This window comes from Salvelinus fontinalis, chromosome 8, assembly GCF_029448725.1.
Source record: "Salvelinus fontinalis isolate EN_2023a chromosome 8, ASM2944872v1, whole genome shotgun sequence".
Taxonomy (NCBI): domain Eukaryota; kingdom Metazoa; phylum Chordata; class Actinopteri; order Salmoniformes; family Salmonidae; genus Salvelinus; species Salvelinus fontinalis.
In genome coordinates, this window is record NC_074672.1 from 8,752,561 (window position 1) to 8,769,730 (window position 17,170).

The 17,170-nt window shown below is 40.7% G+C and overlaps 1 protein-coding gene across 1 annotated transcript in view; it reads left to right on the top strand.

Annotated features, from left to right (window-relative positions):
• The window catches only part of LOC129860471 (kazrin-like), a 167,288-nt gene that overhangs the window by 68,560 nt on the left and 81,558 nt on the right, over nucleotides 1–17,170 (top strand). The window contains exon 3 of the mRNA XM_055930874.1: nucleotides 14,879–15,070. Coding sequence (XP_055786849.1) covers nucleotides 14,879–15,070 — 192 coding nt within the window. The remainder of the gene's footprint in view (nucleotides 1–14,878; nucleotides 15,071–17,170) is intronic.

Sequence of the window (17,170 nt, forward strand, 5' to 3'; positions counted from 1 at the left end):
AGTGTCCCCGCGTGAGGGTGCGCACACCAAAAATGACATCAGGTCTCTCCGCAACGCACATAGCAACCGTCTACCTGCCTCTCTACAGATAACATATTAGACGTTAAGTCGCGCGGCGAAATGGACAGTCAGAATAGGAAAGGTGCAGAGAGGGAGAGAATAAAAAAGAGAAAGTACCTTGTCACAGACGCTGCAAAATAAGCGACATGTTCGCCAGTAAGGGACCAGGTCAGTCAAAAACACTAGCTAAACCACACACACACGACACCCAGCATGGCTAGCTAAGTAGCCTAGCTAATAATAGTGACACAATGGCCGGTAGGCCAAACAATCTGCACGTCGTACGTCTTCGTGGAGGAATTATATCATAGCAAATAGTGCAACATAGCGATCATAATATGACATTGAAGGCAATATGTTTCAACTAGTAAAATAGTCAACCTAGACTATGGACTTGCCAGCATTCGATCATGACTCATGCCACATTAGCTGGGGAAAGTGCACATACACTGTACAGTGAAACAGGCTACAGTAACGTAACCATAATACATCCATGAACATAACACAGTAGCCTGTGTGACACAGCACAGGAAATGACAAAGATCATTAGCGCCATTAGTACCAGCCTTACAAGTTACTACAATAATATACAGCTCTGGGAAAAATTAAGAGACCACTCTAAATTTTTTCCAGAACTGTTTTAATGTAGCCTACTGATACACTAATGATACTGAGTATGATAATAGAGTCTTTTCTTTGCAAAGGTGGAGAAGGCGGCAGCAGCAGCAGCACTAGAGCTTCAGGTTCTCCTGCAGAACTGGAGATGGTGGTCAGTTCAGAGTCAGACTCAGAGCAGGAACCTTCAGGTACAACTTAAGAGCACAACCCTAAACATGTAGGCTATGATTTTAGAATAAAATGTACTTTATTTATGAGATTATCAGTAGGATTGTTATCCGAGGGCATACAATCGATGATTGCACAAGTAATACAAGTTTAAGTTATGTTTATTTACGAAAATAGAAAGGGACAGCGAAAATCAATTTGATTATTTAGCCCATCCTCAGTCCAAGGATTTTGACTTATTTTTTCAGATCCACCCAAAACAAACCCCTCAGAGTCATTCCCAATGTATTCCACTCCAAAGATGGCTGACATACAATGAAGTAACTCACTCCTTGTTCTGCTCAGTATGTCTTGCATTCGCAAAACCTTCAGCCAGTGATAGTGCATTTGTCAAAGGAGGCATGCAGGCCTGGAAACATGCCCGTCAGAAAGTACAGGAATATGAGAGAAGCAAGACCCATAGAGAAAATGCAGAAGCCTTTTTCCTCAAAGCAGACATCTGTACCCTTCTGAGTGATAAGTTCAACGTCAGTTCAACGAGACCAGGTCAGAAAGAGGAGGCAGGTCATGGAACGTGTGATTGATGTAGTTAAAGTTATTGGTAAATGTGGGCTTAGCTACAGAGGACACAGACACGAAGCTGCATATAACTTGGAAAACATGGCCGACAATCATGGCTAGTTTTTTGAGCTTACATTGTCACTAGTGGTAATTACTTACTGGTTACTCTATGGAGTCAAATTCAGGGTCTAAATGATTGTTTCAGTCCGCCCCTGCTCACAGGTCTGACTGTCAAAAAAACCTCCTTTGTAGTACATTATTGACGTCCATGTGAAGAATTGACTAGGCTATTGTTCTTCCTGTGAATTGCAAACCGTTTTTGGATGATGCTAATAGCAGTTGCAATCAATGAGGAAGCCTGTTATAAGGGATTGTGTGTGATTTGCTTTTCCAAGGTATAAACTTGTTTATTCACTCAGGGAACTGACAGCAAGTGTGGTGTCGGAGTGACTGAATACTAATTGCTGTACAACCTGAGTGACTGCATAGATTATCAGAGACCAACGTTTTTATTTTGCTCAGTCACAAAGGTATTTTGCGTCTTAGTGATTAACTCTGCACTGCACTAGGAGTTGTTTATTGAGCTCACAGGTATGACTCTATTTGTTTCATAACCTCACATCCATCCTCACATCCATCCACATACGATGTATGCCTTCATACTTTGCTATTGTCTCAGTCAGGGCCATAGCCATAAGGGTGTCCCTATGCTTCAATAAAAAGAGCACTAGCTACAAGGTGCACACCCAGTCTCTCAGTACACACTACACAGGCAGGCACAATAATGGTAAATAACCAGATAGTCCTGAGGAAGATAGGAAGGAGAACACGAGAGATTGCATTTATCAGGAAACTCACACTGGGTGTCATTTCTAATGCATAGCTGTGGTGCTCGCTCGCCTCGTCCCTAGCCGGAAAGGTGCATAGACGCTGACAAATGGGCCACCATCTTCCTCCCCCACCACTGCCACCACCACCACCTCTCACTCTCTTATCTTGAATGTTTCAGTGCTTCGCTCGCCTACAGAGAGGCAGAGGAGGAATAGCATATTGCCCGTTGTGCCACTGTCCTTGCGACTTGCTCTCTCGCTAACTTCAATGTAGCAAGTGGCGTGTAATCATAGATGCCAGGCTTCCCCAAATATTTGACCAATAAATACTGTTGGGTTCTAATTTTTCAGAGTAAATAACTCACGGACACTAGAGAAGCTGAACTAAGTTGAATTCTTCCCAAAGGGTCGACACAACTGTATTCAGACAAAGACATGTTCCCAACATCACAAGTATATATACTCTACTTTAGACACCCCTCCTTCTCTCCAATCCTTACATCGTATGGTTCGACAGGAAGAGGGTAACAGGATAATAAACCATTATTTCTCCCTTCAGGGGATCTGACCTGACCTCAACCCCTCCTTCGCCTAATCCACAGATGGCCACCCGTATTACCTATCGCACTCCATGACTCCACCCAGCACATTCCACAGCCACTGTCTTTCTACAGAGAACCATTAACTTCTGACATAAAAACCAGTCTCTTCCACTTCTTATATACTATGCTTAAGCTAATAACAATGTTCAATGTTTACCCTGAATCCAAAAATACATTTTGTATTCGCAGACAGACTAATCTGTCTGCGAGATCAAATCAGAGATCAAATATGGGTTTGGTACTTGCCGGAGGTCTCTTTCAAAGGGATACGTGTATGAATGTAGTTATATCACCCTCTTCTGACTAAGTTGTGTTAACTTACATCTTTGATGTTAGTTTGTTCTCATTAGGCCAAAATCACATTGAGAGATGCCCGTCAACGGCGTGAAATTTGCATTGCGTGCGAGAGTAGACAGAATCAATTCACATACGCTGCGTTGTCTTGAAAACCCATAGCAAACAGTTGTATTTGTTCGGTATGTAGCCCCTGGGAGTTACTTTTGTGAGTTCCTTTTGACTCACCTTAGATGGCCTAAGGGAGCCACCGTACCTATGCTAAACTGTTGTTGCTTGGCTAGCTCACAATGATGTTGTAGATAATAAACCAGAGTTGTTAAACGACAACCCAGTCTTGTTCTTCTACAAACGGGACCTCGAGTTTTCTAGCTGTAGCCTGCCTATGCTATGTGCCTTTTAATTGAAATCAACACAGGTAGGCTGCAATTGTTTTCAAATATGTAGCCTATTTGACTGAATAGCCTTAGCTTACAGCCCAATACATTTTAAATTACATATTTAGTCTACTTGGCATAGGGAAGATTATAACAATTCCTCTAATTACTTTTCTACAAACGACCCACGCAATTTGTTCGCTTATTTTACCAGCATTGCTCCGCGTAGACGTTAGAAAAATCAACTTCCTTTCTAATTTGACGCTCGCGGCCAGGCCTGTCTTTTTTTCTCTTGTTCACTCATATACATTCTACTTCCAGCGTGAGCACGCTCGTTCGATCGCTTAAAAAAAACGTCTTCCGTTTGAATTGGATTATAGACTACAGAGTGCTATTCAATTAAAACCTGAAATACAGAGTTGTGTTGTGGTAGACATAACAACATCTAATCAAAGCGTATCTGGTTCACCAGGTAATTACAGATACATTAGCAGGCCGTTGTGAAACAAAAAAACCTTGAACCCACTAATCTTACCGTGCACAGTTCAGGATCGTTGCTTTTCCTTCCCCCGTGAACGTGCGGTTATCAGTTTTGATTGGATATTGCCCAAGTTCCTGACCACCGGGCTGTACTGTCTCCGACCTCCTATGCAAATGAGCGTTGCCTCAGCCAGCCCCGTAATTGATTAGCACAGCTTGTTTGGTGTGTGGACTTGTGGTGTGTTTGGACGAGATGATAAAACCCAATTTTCTGTGCTACCTTATTTATGACTCATCTATTGTGCTGCAGTAGCACAATCAATAGAGGCTTACTAAGCAAATACGTAATTGAACTGAGGGCAGGATTATAATAGAATTCTTAAACATTCGTAAGAGTGAATTGATGTTTCTGAAATGGCCTGTGGACTCGGTATTACTGCTTGGGTTGCTCCGTAAAAAAATGTGGTTCTATTATAGGCTCCATTAACTACACCTCAGCATAATGAAACACACTCACCACTCCGATGGTTTCGTTCGACCCCTCTCTTAATAACCCTTTTATATTTCATTTGAGTTATTTAAAAGACGCTCTTCTATCCAGAGCCACTTCCATTTCAGTCAGTGAACACAAATAGAAAGTACAGAAAGTTCTGAACTACAGCCTAATGCAGGTCCCCCAAAAGTATTTCAATTATCTGAAAGCTTTTCTATGGCTTCTGTGAAGAGACAGACTCTTTCAAAGTGATGAGTGAAAAGCTCCATGCTGAGAGAGGTGGTAAATCCAATGCTGCCGTATGTTTGCAAATGCTTGGTCATGTTCATTTGGGCATGCAACATTTTGCAACGGAAAACGAAAGTGAAGGTATTCCCTCCCTGTTTCATTCCGTTTTCCTCCATTGTGTGCCTAATGAACATGACTCGGTTGAAACAGGAAACACATGAGTGGTCTCAGTGGCGTGGTGCTGATTGGAGAATGTTGGCATAGCTGCGGGCGGCGTGCCCGCTAGGCACAAATTAACAGAGTTAAGATGGACCCTCCACGGGAATGTACAGTTTAGTATGATACTGTATAAAACTAGTATTACTATAGTATATACTATAGTAATTACTGTAGTATGTACTATAGTATATACTATAGTAATTACTGTAGTATGTACTATAGTGTTTTTGTTTGATTATTATCTTTGACATAGTAGTGGGGGGTTGTTTCTTGAGGAAACCTACTGGACAAATACTAAAATATCACGTTTTCCATAACCTGTAGGTAGGTAGGACTGGAGTCTGAACAGATAGTTCAGAGCTTCTGCTCTTTCGATAACCTGTAGCGAACACAATATATGGTCTGTACTTGGCATGTAGGTTTCTCACTCATTGGTGGCACAAATTAGGATATGGGGATGAGTTGGGTATATGCAAATGAAATACTGTAGTATAGTATTTTCCATTATACTGTAGTAGATTTTCATGTGGGAAAGAGAGGATGATCAAACCAACAACTACAACCTAACTGTTCTGATTTCACTGGCCACTGTGAAGGTTAATAAGGACATTTAGTTATGGATGAGGGTGTCATCCCTGTATCAAGTTTGAGTCTGGTATGGACTTATTATGTGTAGTTTGTGGAACTCATAGAGCAACCCTTTATAAACTGTAGATGGAACAGCTTCGCGAAAGAGGATAATGATTATTACATCCCGACATTTGTGTTTGCTCATCATGTAAGGCATACGGTTATGACCTTGGAGATAGGCAACTGATATTCAGCTGCTGGGCTATTGTTAGCTCTCTGCAATGAACCACAAAAGCATTTTTTAGTGGATCCACAACTTCAACCTTGGCACTTCAATGAAAACGATTGTTCTGCTCTTTATCAAGGCGATAAGTATTATCGCTCATTGGCTAATTTGTCAGTTCCTCTCTAAATATTCTGGCAGGTGCAACTGTGTTTCTCTTCTTACTTTCCCCATTCATTACTGCGTCGTTTCTGTCTCAGACTGGAAAATAAGAATTGTCTGTTTGATGTTTGGCAGTTGGCAGAAGAAATGGGGATAAGCTGTTTTCTCCAGCTTCTCCTGTGCCTGATGAAGTATGGCATTTCGAAGAATAACTCAACTCATATTTATATAAATTAGTCTGCTAAAAAACCTATAAGGGATCGGATCCCGCTAGCAGGATCAAAATCGACAACATCCGGTGAAGTTGGAGCGCGCCGAAATCAAATGACAAAATCGTAATATTAAACCTTCATGAACATGCAGGTGTCATACATCAAAATAAAGCTAACTTCTTGTTAATCCAACTGCGTTGTCAGATTTCAAAAAGGCTTTACGGCGAAAGCATACCATGCGGTTATCTGAGGACAGCGCCCCACATCAAAATACTTTTTCAACCAGCACCGGCTTCACAAAAATCACAAATAGCGATAAAATAAATCACTTACCTTCGAAGATCTTCCTCTGTTTTGCAATCCCAAGGGTCCCAGCTACACAATGAATGTTTGTTTTGTTCAAAAAAGTATGTTTAGTTGGCGCCATTGATTTCAACAGGCATACAAAGGAATCCAAAAAGCTACCAGTAAACTTCATCCAAACAAGTCAAACAATGTTTCTAATTAATCCTCAGGTACCCTAATATGTACAGTCGTATGAAAAAGTTTGGGCACCCCTGACAATTTCCATGATTTCCATTTATAAATAATTGGGTGTTTGGATCAGCAATTTCATTTTGATCTATCAAATAACTGATGGACACAGTAATATTTCAGTAGTGAAATTAGGTTTATTGGATTAACAGAAAATGTGCAATATGCATCAAAACAAAATTAGACAGGTGCATAAATTTGGGCACCCCAATAGAAACATCACATCAATATTTAGTAGAGCCTCCTTTTGCTAAAATAACAGCCTCTAGACGCTTCCCATAGCCTCTAATGAGTGTCTGGATTCTGGATGAAGGTATTTTGGACCATTCCTCCTTACAAAACATCTCCAGTTCAGTTAGGTTTGATGGTTGCCGAGCATGGACAGCCCGCTTCAAATCATCCCACAGATTCTCAATGATATTCAGGTCTGGGGACTGGGATGGCCATTCCAGAACATTGTACTTGTTCCTCTGCATAAATGCCCGGGGAGATTTTGAGCAGTGTTTTGGGTTGTTGTCTTGTTGAAATATCCAGCACCGGCGTAACTTCAACTTTGTGACTGATTCTTCAACATTATTCCCAAGAATCTGCTGATATTGAGTGGAATCCATGCGACCCTCAACTTTAACAAGATTCCCAGTACCGGCACTGGCCACACAACCCCACAGCATGATGGAACCCCCACCAAATTTTACTGTGGGTAGCAAGTGTTTTTCTTGGAACGCTGTGTTCTTTTGCCGCCATGCATAACATCCCTTGTTATGACCAAATAACTCAATCTTTGTTTCATCAGTCCACAGCACCTTATTCCAAAATGAAGCTGGCTTGTCCAAATGTGCGTTTGCATACCTCAAGCGACTCTGTGGCGTGTGTGCAGAAAAGGCTTCTTCCGCATCACTCTCCCATACAGCTTCTCCTTGTGCAAAGTGCGCTGAATTGTTGAACGATGCACAGTGAGACCATCTGCAGCAAGATGATGTTGTAGGTCTTTGGAGGTGGTCTGTGGGCTGTTTTTGACCGTTCTCACCATCCTTCGCCTCTCCGATATTTTACTTGGCCTGTCACTTCTGGCCTTAACAAGAACTGTGCCTGTGGTCTTCCATTTCCTCACTATGTTCCTCTCAGTGGACACTGACAGCTTAAATCTCTGCGATAGCTCTTTGTAGCCTTCCTCTAAACCATAATGTTGAACAATCTTTGTTTTCAGGTAATTTGAGAGTTGTTTTGAGGCCCCCATGTTGCCACTCTTCAGAGGAGAGTCAAAGAGAAAAACAACTTGCAATTGGCCACCTTAAATACCTTTTCTCATGATTGGATGCACTTGTCTATGAAGTTCAAGGCTTAATGAGGTCACCAAACCAATTGTGTGTTCCAATTAATCAGTGCTAAGTAGTTACAGGTATTCAAATCAAAAGAATGACAAGGGTGCCCACATTTTCGCATAGCCTATTGTTCACATCTGATTTAATTTCATACAACTTAATATTGCTACACTAAAAATCTTTGTCTGGACAATACCCCAGTACTCAGCTTTTATTAGAAAATGAATGGCATGCCACTGTGATCATTTTCTGTGACGACAGAGTAAATTATTATGCAGCCTCAGAGGGGTGCCCAAACTTTTTCATACAACTGTAAATAAATGATAATATTTCAGACGGAAAGAATGGTGTTCAATAGAAAAGGAAAAGAACGAAGAGCGCGCCCTCATTCACGTGCAGCAAAAGCCTACCATTCCCGATGAGAACACCTTGGATAAACTACAACTACTTGTTCATTTTTCAAGAAACAAGCATGAAATATAACTTCTTTGGGATAGGTTTCACATCCGGTGAAATGGCAAAGCGCCAAATTCTAATTAAATTACTATAAATATTAAACATTCATGAAATCACAAGTGCAATACATCAAAATAAAGCTTAACTTGTTGTTAATCCTGCCGCTGTGTCAGATTTCAAAAAGGCTTTATGGCGAAAGCAAACCATGCGATTATCACACAAATGCATAACAAATCATTTTCAACCAGGGAGTTACGACACGAAAGTCAGAAAGCGATATAATATATGCCTTACCTTTGAAGATGTTCTTCTGTTGGCAATCCAAAAGGTCTCAGTTACATCACAAATAGTCCTTTTGTTCGAAAAATGTATTCTTTATATCCATAAAAACTCAGTTTAGCTGGCGCTCTTCAGTCAATAATCCACTCGGTTTCTGTCGGTCAAAATGCATACAAAATTAATCCCAAACATTATTTTAACAGTTTTGGAAACTTTAGTGTTTTCTATCCAAATCTACCAATTATATGCATATCCTAGCTTCTGGGCCTGAGTAGCAGGCAGTTTACTTTGGGCATGCTTTTCATCCGTACGTCAAAATATCGCCCCATATCCCAAAGAAGATTGGCTTAAAATAGATGTCAACAGTCTTAGGAACTGCAATCTGGGAACTATTTTTTTGTATATCCCATAGGCTTGCTTTGAAAAGGCCTGTGACCTCCACACAAAAACATTTCCTGATGGATTTTCCTCTGGTTTTTGCCTGCCATATCAGTTCTGTTATACCCACAGACATTACAGTTTTAGAAACTACAGAGTGTTTTCTATCCAATGCTACCAATTATATCCTAGCTTCTGGACCTGAGTAACAGGCAGGTTACTTCGGGCACGTCAGTTATCCGGAAATTCAAGATACTACCCCCTAGCCTTATCTTTAATCCAACTAGGACTTTTTTTCTCTGTATGAAAATCATTTGATGTTTTAGCTGCATTTAGTCAGAGTTTTACCTTAATTTCTGAAGAACTGTCTTGTTCTCAATTAATTTGGCTGTAGAAGCATCTTATCTAAAAAAATACTGTACACATCAATACACAAGTGTCAGTGTGCATATTGATTTCTGTGATGATTTCAGTGGTGGCCTTTCTTGCTCTGACCCTCATTGGCATGAGATTACACTGTGTTGCTCAACAACTAACAGAAGGCAGAAGTTTGCAGTAATATTTACAACAAATATAAACTCTCTCTCAGTCCCTCCCCCACTCCCCCTCTGTGTTACCATTAGGGGTGCACATTTTGGGGAATATTCAGAGGTGGAAACTTTCCGTGGGAATTAACGGAAATATTCGCAAATTAATATTAATACCATTTAAATGTAGATGTTTTTTGCATTGGATATATTTACCATATCATATGGAGACAGAAACATAAACATTTTACCCTATCATAATTAAACATATTTGCAAATATTTAAATACTTCCAATAAAAAAACAATTTAGTTACAAATTGAATTTTCTGTCTGTAAACAATTGTTGGAATAATGACTTGTCATGCACAAAGTAGGTGTCCTAACTGACTTGCCAAAACTATAGTTTGTTAACAAGAAATGTGTGTAGTGGTTGAAAAATGAGTTTTAATGACTCCAACCTAAGTGTATGTAAACTTCCGACTTCAACTGTAGATCATTGGGCAGGCAGCGTGCTTTGGTTTGAGGGTTAACTATCCCGTTGTGCAACTTGACCGTAAGAGATATTTGGAAGTCACGCGTCTAAAGGTTAAGCATGTTAACATTCACAAGGCCGCGGGGCCAGACGGATTACCAGGACGCATACTCAGACCATGCGGTGACCAACTGGCAAGTGTCTTAACCTCTACCGAGCACCTACCCCGGGTCCGGGAGCACCCCCCACCCACACTGATTAGCATCGCTAGCATAGCGTCACAATTAAATAGTAGCATCTAAATATCATTAAATCACAAGTCCAAGACACCTAATGAAAGATACAGATCCTGTGAATAAAGCCACCATTTCAGATTTTTATAATGTTTTACAGGGAAGACACAATATGTAAATCTATTAGCTAAATACGTTAGCAAAAGACACAATTTTTTTACTCCAACAGTTTTTTCCTGCGTCAGTAGCTATCACTAATTCGACTAAATAAAAATATATATAGCCACTAACCAAGAAACAACTTCATAAGATGACAGTCTGATAACATATTTATGGTATAGCATAGTTTTTTTTTGAAAAATGTGAATTTTTCAGGTATAAATCACAGTTCTACATTGCAGCTGCAATCTGAAATAGTGCCGACGCAGCCAGAACAATTACAGAGACCAACGTCATATAACTAATTACTTATCTTAAAACATTTCAGAAAAAATACACAGCGTACAGATATTGAAAGCCCAACATCTGGTGAATCCAAACAATATTTCAGATTTATTAAATGTTTTATAGCGAAAACAAAATGTAGCGCTAAATTAGCATAGCCACGCCAGCCAGAACCAGCTGGGCGCCCACGACCAGTTCACATGCACGACAGATATATGAAATAACATCGTAAATTGGGTCTTACTATTGCTGATCTTTCATCAGAATGTTGATCAAGGTGTCCTTAGTCCTGATGAGTCGTTCAATCCATTCATAATGGCAACTTTCGCTCTTCATTTAGCATAGGTACTGGTCGACTGGCATGGATCTGTCCAAAGTAAAAAAAACTCACAGAACGGAACACGGCAAAACTCCCGAAAAAATTCTAATAATCTGATTAAACTATATTGAAAAAACATACATTACGATGATATGGTCACATGTATCAAACAAACTTCGAGACGGAGATAGTTTTCATCCGTAACGGCAGCAAAACAGTAGACAATCGCACCTCCAAATCGCGCGATTCAGAGAACCGGAAGTTGTCGGTCACGCCAAAGAAATAGGTCTTATTTCACGTCAGTACAAGATAAACAAAAAATTTCTCCTCTGACGTCCTCTTGACACCCAGAGGAAGACGAATGAAGTGTGTTTCGGGTCATAGGTGGCGTGACCATATATAGGCAGAGCGTTGAAGCGAGCATACACATCTTGCATTCTTCTTCTTGGTCAGGGAAAGTGCTGTCAAATGACTTCTGTTTCACTCAGAGACAAAATTGAAACGTTTTAGAAACTATAGATTGTTTTCTATCCAATGGTATTAATTATATGCATATAGTAAGAGCAATAATTGAATAAGAGGCAGTTTAATCTGTAGAGAAAATTATGCTAATGCGAAAACAGCACCCCCTGTATTCTCAAGAAGTTAAAACTTCTTACGGCTGAAATCCCGTTAACGGGATCGATTTGACAACAGCCAGTGAAAGTGCAGGGCGCCAAATTCAAACAACAGAAATCTCATAATTAAAATTCCTCAAACATACAAGTATTATACACCATTTTAAAGATAATCTTGTTGTTAATCCCACCACTGTGTCCGATTTCAAAAAGACTTTACAACAAAAGCATACCATGCGATTATGTTAGGTCAGCGCCAAGTCACAGAAAAACACAGGCATTTTTCCAGCCAAAGAGAGGAGTCACAAAAATGTGAAATAAAATTAATCACTAACCTTTGATGATCTTCATCAGATGACACTCAAAGGACTTCATGTTACACAATACATGTATGTTTTGTTCGATAAAGTTCATATTTATATCCAAAAATCTCAGTTTACATTGGCGTGTAATGTTTTGCTTCCAATTAATTAAATTAAAGATATATTTCTCCTTAATGTAACCGCTGTGTCAAATTTCAAAAAGCTTTACGGAAAAAGCACACCATGCAATAATCTGAGTACAGTGCTCAGGTACCAAGACAAGCCATACAGATACCCGCCATGTTGTGGAGTCAACAGAAGTCAGAAATAGCATTACAAATATTCACTTACCTTTGATGATCTTCATCGGAATGCACTCCCAGGAATCCCAGTTCGACAAAAAACAAATGTTTTGTTCGATAAAGTCCATCATTTATTTTCCAAATACCTCCTTTTTGTTTGTGCGTTTAGTTCACAAATCCAAATTCAAGTCCAGACGAAAGTCAAAAAAGTTATATTATAGTTCATAGAAACATGTCAAATGATGTATAGAATCAATCTTTAGGATGTTTTTAACATAATTCTTCAATAATATTCCAACCGGACAATTCCTTTGTTTTTCGAAATGAAAGGAACAGAGCTCACTCTTAGTCAAACAGCTCTTATTCTCTCCCCCTTCACAGTAGAAGCCTGAAACAAGGTTCTAAAGACTGTTGACATCTAGTGGAAGCCTTAAGAAGCAATCGGACCAAATTTTACACTGAATATTGGATAGGCAAAGACTTGAAAACCTACAAACCTCAGTTTTCCCACCTCCTGGTTGGATTTTTTCTAAGGTTTTTGCCTGCCATATGAGTTTTGTTATACTCACAGACATCATTCAAACTGTTTTAGAAACTTCGGAGTGTTTTCTATCCGAATCTACTAATAATATGCATATCTTAGCTTCTGGGCTTGAGTAGCAGGCAGTTTACTTGGGCACCTTATTCATCCAAGCTACTCAATACTGCCCCCCAGCCATAAGAAGTTAACTTACATATTCAACCTCTCCCTGACCCAGTCTGTAATAGCTACATGTTTCAAGCAGACCACCATAGTCCCTGTGCCCAAGAACGCCAAGGTAACTGGTCTAAATGACTATTGCCAAATAGCACTCACATCTGTAGCCATGAAATGCTTCGAAAGGCTACTCATGGCTCACATCAACACCATCCTCCCAGACACCCTGGACCCACTTAATTTGCATACCACCCCAACAAATCCACATGACACAATCTCTATTGCACTCCACTCTGCACTCTCCCACCTGGAAGACCTATGTGGGAATGTTGCGCATTGACTCGAGCTCAGTGTTCAACCCCATAGTGCCCTCCAAGCTCAACACTAAGCTCAGCGCCTTGGGACTAAACACCTCCCTCTGCATCCTGGACTTTCTGACGGGTGTCCTCAGGTGATGAGTGTAGGCAACAACACATCTGCCATGCTGATCCTCAACACGGGGGCCCCTCAGGGGTGTGTGCTTAGTCCCCTGTTGTGCTCCCTGTTCACCCACGACTGCGTGGCTGCGCACGACTCAAACACCATCATTAAATTTTCTGACTACACGACTGTGGTAGGCCTGATCACCGACGATGATGAGACAGGTCAGTGGCCTGGCAGTGTGGTGTCGGGACAACAAATTCTCCCTCAATGCCAGCAAGACAAAGGAGCTGATCGTGGACTTCAGGAAACCTCACCATGGAGATAATCTTGACTGGCTGCATCGCTGCTTGGTATGGCAGCTGCTTGGCATCTGACCGCAAGGAGCTACAGAGGGTAGTGCGTACGGCCCAGTACATTAGTGGGACCAAGCTCCCCGCTATCCAGGACTTCGGTGTCAGAGGAAGGCCCTCAAATTTGTCAACGACTCCAGCCACCCAAATCATAGACTGTTCTCTCTGCTACCGCACAGCAAGTGGTACTGATGCACCAAATCTGGAACCAACAGGACTCTGAACAGCTTCTACCCCCAAGCCATAAGACTGCTAAATAGTTCTAGATATCCAGACTATCTGTATTTACTCTTTTGACTCATCACATACACTGCTGCTACTGTTTATCGCCTAGTCACTTTACCCCCACCTATATGTACATATCTACCTCAATTACCTTGTACCATTACACATCATCCGTGTGTATATTAGGGTTAGGGACGATACCAGTATCGTGATACTCGTTAGTATTCTGGCAAAGAAACCAAACACAAAGCGAATTTAACTTCTTTAGGAAAACAGAACTAATGTTGGAAACCTATCATTATATTGACATCTAGAGGCACATTAATTTATTTTCCAAGCTATAGCACACAATATTGTACATACAGCAGGGTTTTAAAGGACCAAAGAGATTGGTCTGCTTCGTGTTTTCATTTTTGCCATGGAAAAAATATTGTGATACTGTTATCATCACAGCCCTAGTGTATTAAGCAAAGTTATCCTTACTCATTGAGTATTTATTAATTGTGTTCTTATTTTTCTATTATTTTTCAATGTTTTATTTCTGCATTGTTTGCAGGGGCTCGTAAGTAAGCATTTCACTCTTAGTCTATACCTGTTCTTTACAAAGCATTTGACAAATACAATTTGATTTGATTACAACAGCAGGTGGTCTGAGATACCAGTAATTCCAACAACTAACATAGATATTTAACATCCCAGTATATCTCTGTCCCTCCCTCCTTTCCTCCCTCTTGTCCTCTGTTACAGCACAGTTTACAGTTTAGGGCCCTAAACAATCTCCCTCTCTCTCTCTTCTTCCCCCCCCCTCACTCCCTGCCTACTTAACAGCACAGTATAGAGTACCACCATTTTATAACAAATTGATTCCTAACCTCTCTTTTTTTCCTTCTCTACCTCCAGTGTTGCTTCGGGGGGAGGTGGCCCAGCTCCAGGAGGAGGTGCACCTGCTCAGACAGATGAAGGATATGTTGAGTAAGGACCTGGAGGAAGGCCAAGGAAGCTGCTCTGCTGACGTGCTCTCAGCCACCGAACTCCGCGTGCAGCTGGCCCAGAAGGAGCAGGAACTGGACCATGCTAAGGAGGTACTGCAGGGTGAGTAAGCGGGCAGGGGCTAAACAGTGGAAAGTGGAATAAACAGACGAGAGATTCAATAAAAATGTTGAAGTGCCATTGGCACTCCAGGACCAGGGATGCCTAGCCCTGCTGTAAACAAGAGTGCAAAGGCCCAAACACACATCCCAAAATAGAGTGCAGATAGTAACTCCAGGGGTATTGAGGTCACAAAGCCCCATTTAACTTTAAACAGCTCTATGGATCACAATCAAAGAAAAATAATGATCTCGTTCGATATCAAAATAAACACATCATGGGATTTTGTCTACGACTGTTTGTCGTCAGCAGCCTATGCTGTTACACAGAAAGTAATACAAAATCATATATAATAATGGCATACAATTAAGTAATACAATATTACCCTTGTGACCTTAATGTTACTAGCATCCGGACTTGAATGTTTTATGATGGTCTGCAATGAAGGCCAAAGCCAAAAGACCCCTGCAGGCACTAACAGCAATCACAGGTAATGAAAGCTTAATTAAGAGTGGCTTCAGTCAGCTTACAGAGCCTCGAAGTTTAGCAGGACAGCTCTGCTCTATGATCAAGCTCAGCTGCGTGGGAGGACAAAGATAATTGCTTGTTGTCATCTCTTAATTAATATCAGTTTGTTTTCATTGCTCTGGAATAGCTTCAAGCACTGATAGTCATTGAGGTGAAGTAATGTGCGAGTACTTTGTTGGCTACTGTAGATTGAAACTATAGCCTTTTTGGTGCAGGTACTCATCAAAGTATAAGGCCAGAGTCTGACATATTTTGGGGGGTTGATACTAAAGAGTGAAAAACAAGCTAGTACATTAGTTGCCATGACACCCGTAGATAGAGCTTATACAGTGTTTTTTTCACTACAATAACCCGGTTTCCATTCAACCATTTCATGCGGATACATTTTTATTTAACTAGGCAAGTCAGTTAAGAACAAATTCTTATTTAGAATGACTCCCTACCCTGGCCAAACCCAGACGACACTGGGCCAATTGTGCGCCACCCTATGGGACTCCCAATCACGGCCGGATGTGATACAGCCTGGTTTCGGACTGTTGTGATGCTTCTTGCAATTAGACGCAGTGCCTTAGACCACTGCGCCACTCGGGAGTATAAAAAATTCACAATAAAAAGACGCATAAAAATGTCACGATAAGCCTTATGGAAACGTGTACAATGTCGACTAAGGTGGAATATTTTTTTGGGTCTTTGAAATAAATTATGGACGCAGTAAACTTTGAGTCACGCTATGATGTTATACTGTCACGCCCTGACCTTAGTATTCTTTGTTTTGTTAATTATTTTAGTTAGGTCAGGATGTGACATGGGGAACGTATGCGTTTTTTGTAGTGTCTAGGGTGGTTGTAAGGTTTAGGGGGTTTATTAGAGTAGTTGGGTTTATGTTTAGTATAGAAGTCTAGCTGTGTCTATGGTTGAGTGTATGTTTCTAGGTATGTCTATGGTTGCCTGAGTGGCTCTCAGAGACAGATGTCTTTCATTTGTCTCTGATTGGGAGCCATATTTAAGGCAGCCATAGGCATCATGCATTTGTGGGTAATTGTCTATGTTGAACGTAAGTAGCTTGTGTGTGCACTTTCGTTTGTAGCTTCACGGTTGTTTGTTGTTTTGTATAGTTTGTATAAGTGTTTCGTTTCGTGTTCATCTTCAAAATAAAGAGAAGATGTATTTTGCACACGCTGCGCCTTGGTCCACTCACTCTAAAGAAGACAATCGTGACATGTACCCTACTAGCACCACAACATGGAACATGGAAAAGCAGAGTTTACAAGCAGATGTAATAACTTCATAACGAGATGAGCTTCATGCAAATTTCCATGAAATATTGAGGATAGGCTATCATTTGAATGATCCTGGTGACATGATGATCGATGCTTGACTGTCCATTTTTTTATTATCTTGCTTTTATTCGTTTCTCATTATATATCGTACCCTGTCCACTTCATCAGCTAACTGTTTTTTATAGACCATGCACTAAAACCAAATTGGGTAAGTATGCTATTTATCTCAACAGTTTTTGTGACAAAACAGTCCGCAGAGTTGAAAATTAGATGGATACACAATAACCTTTCAAAC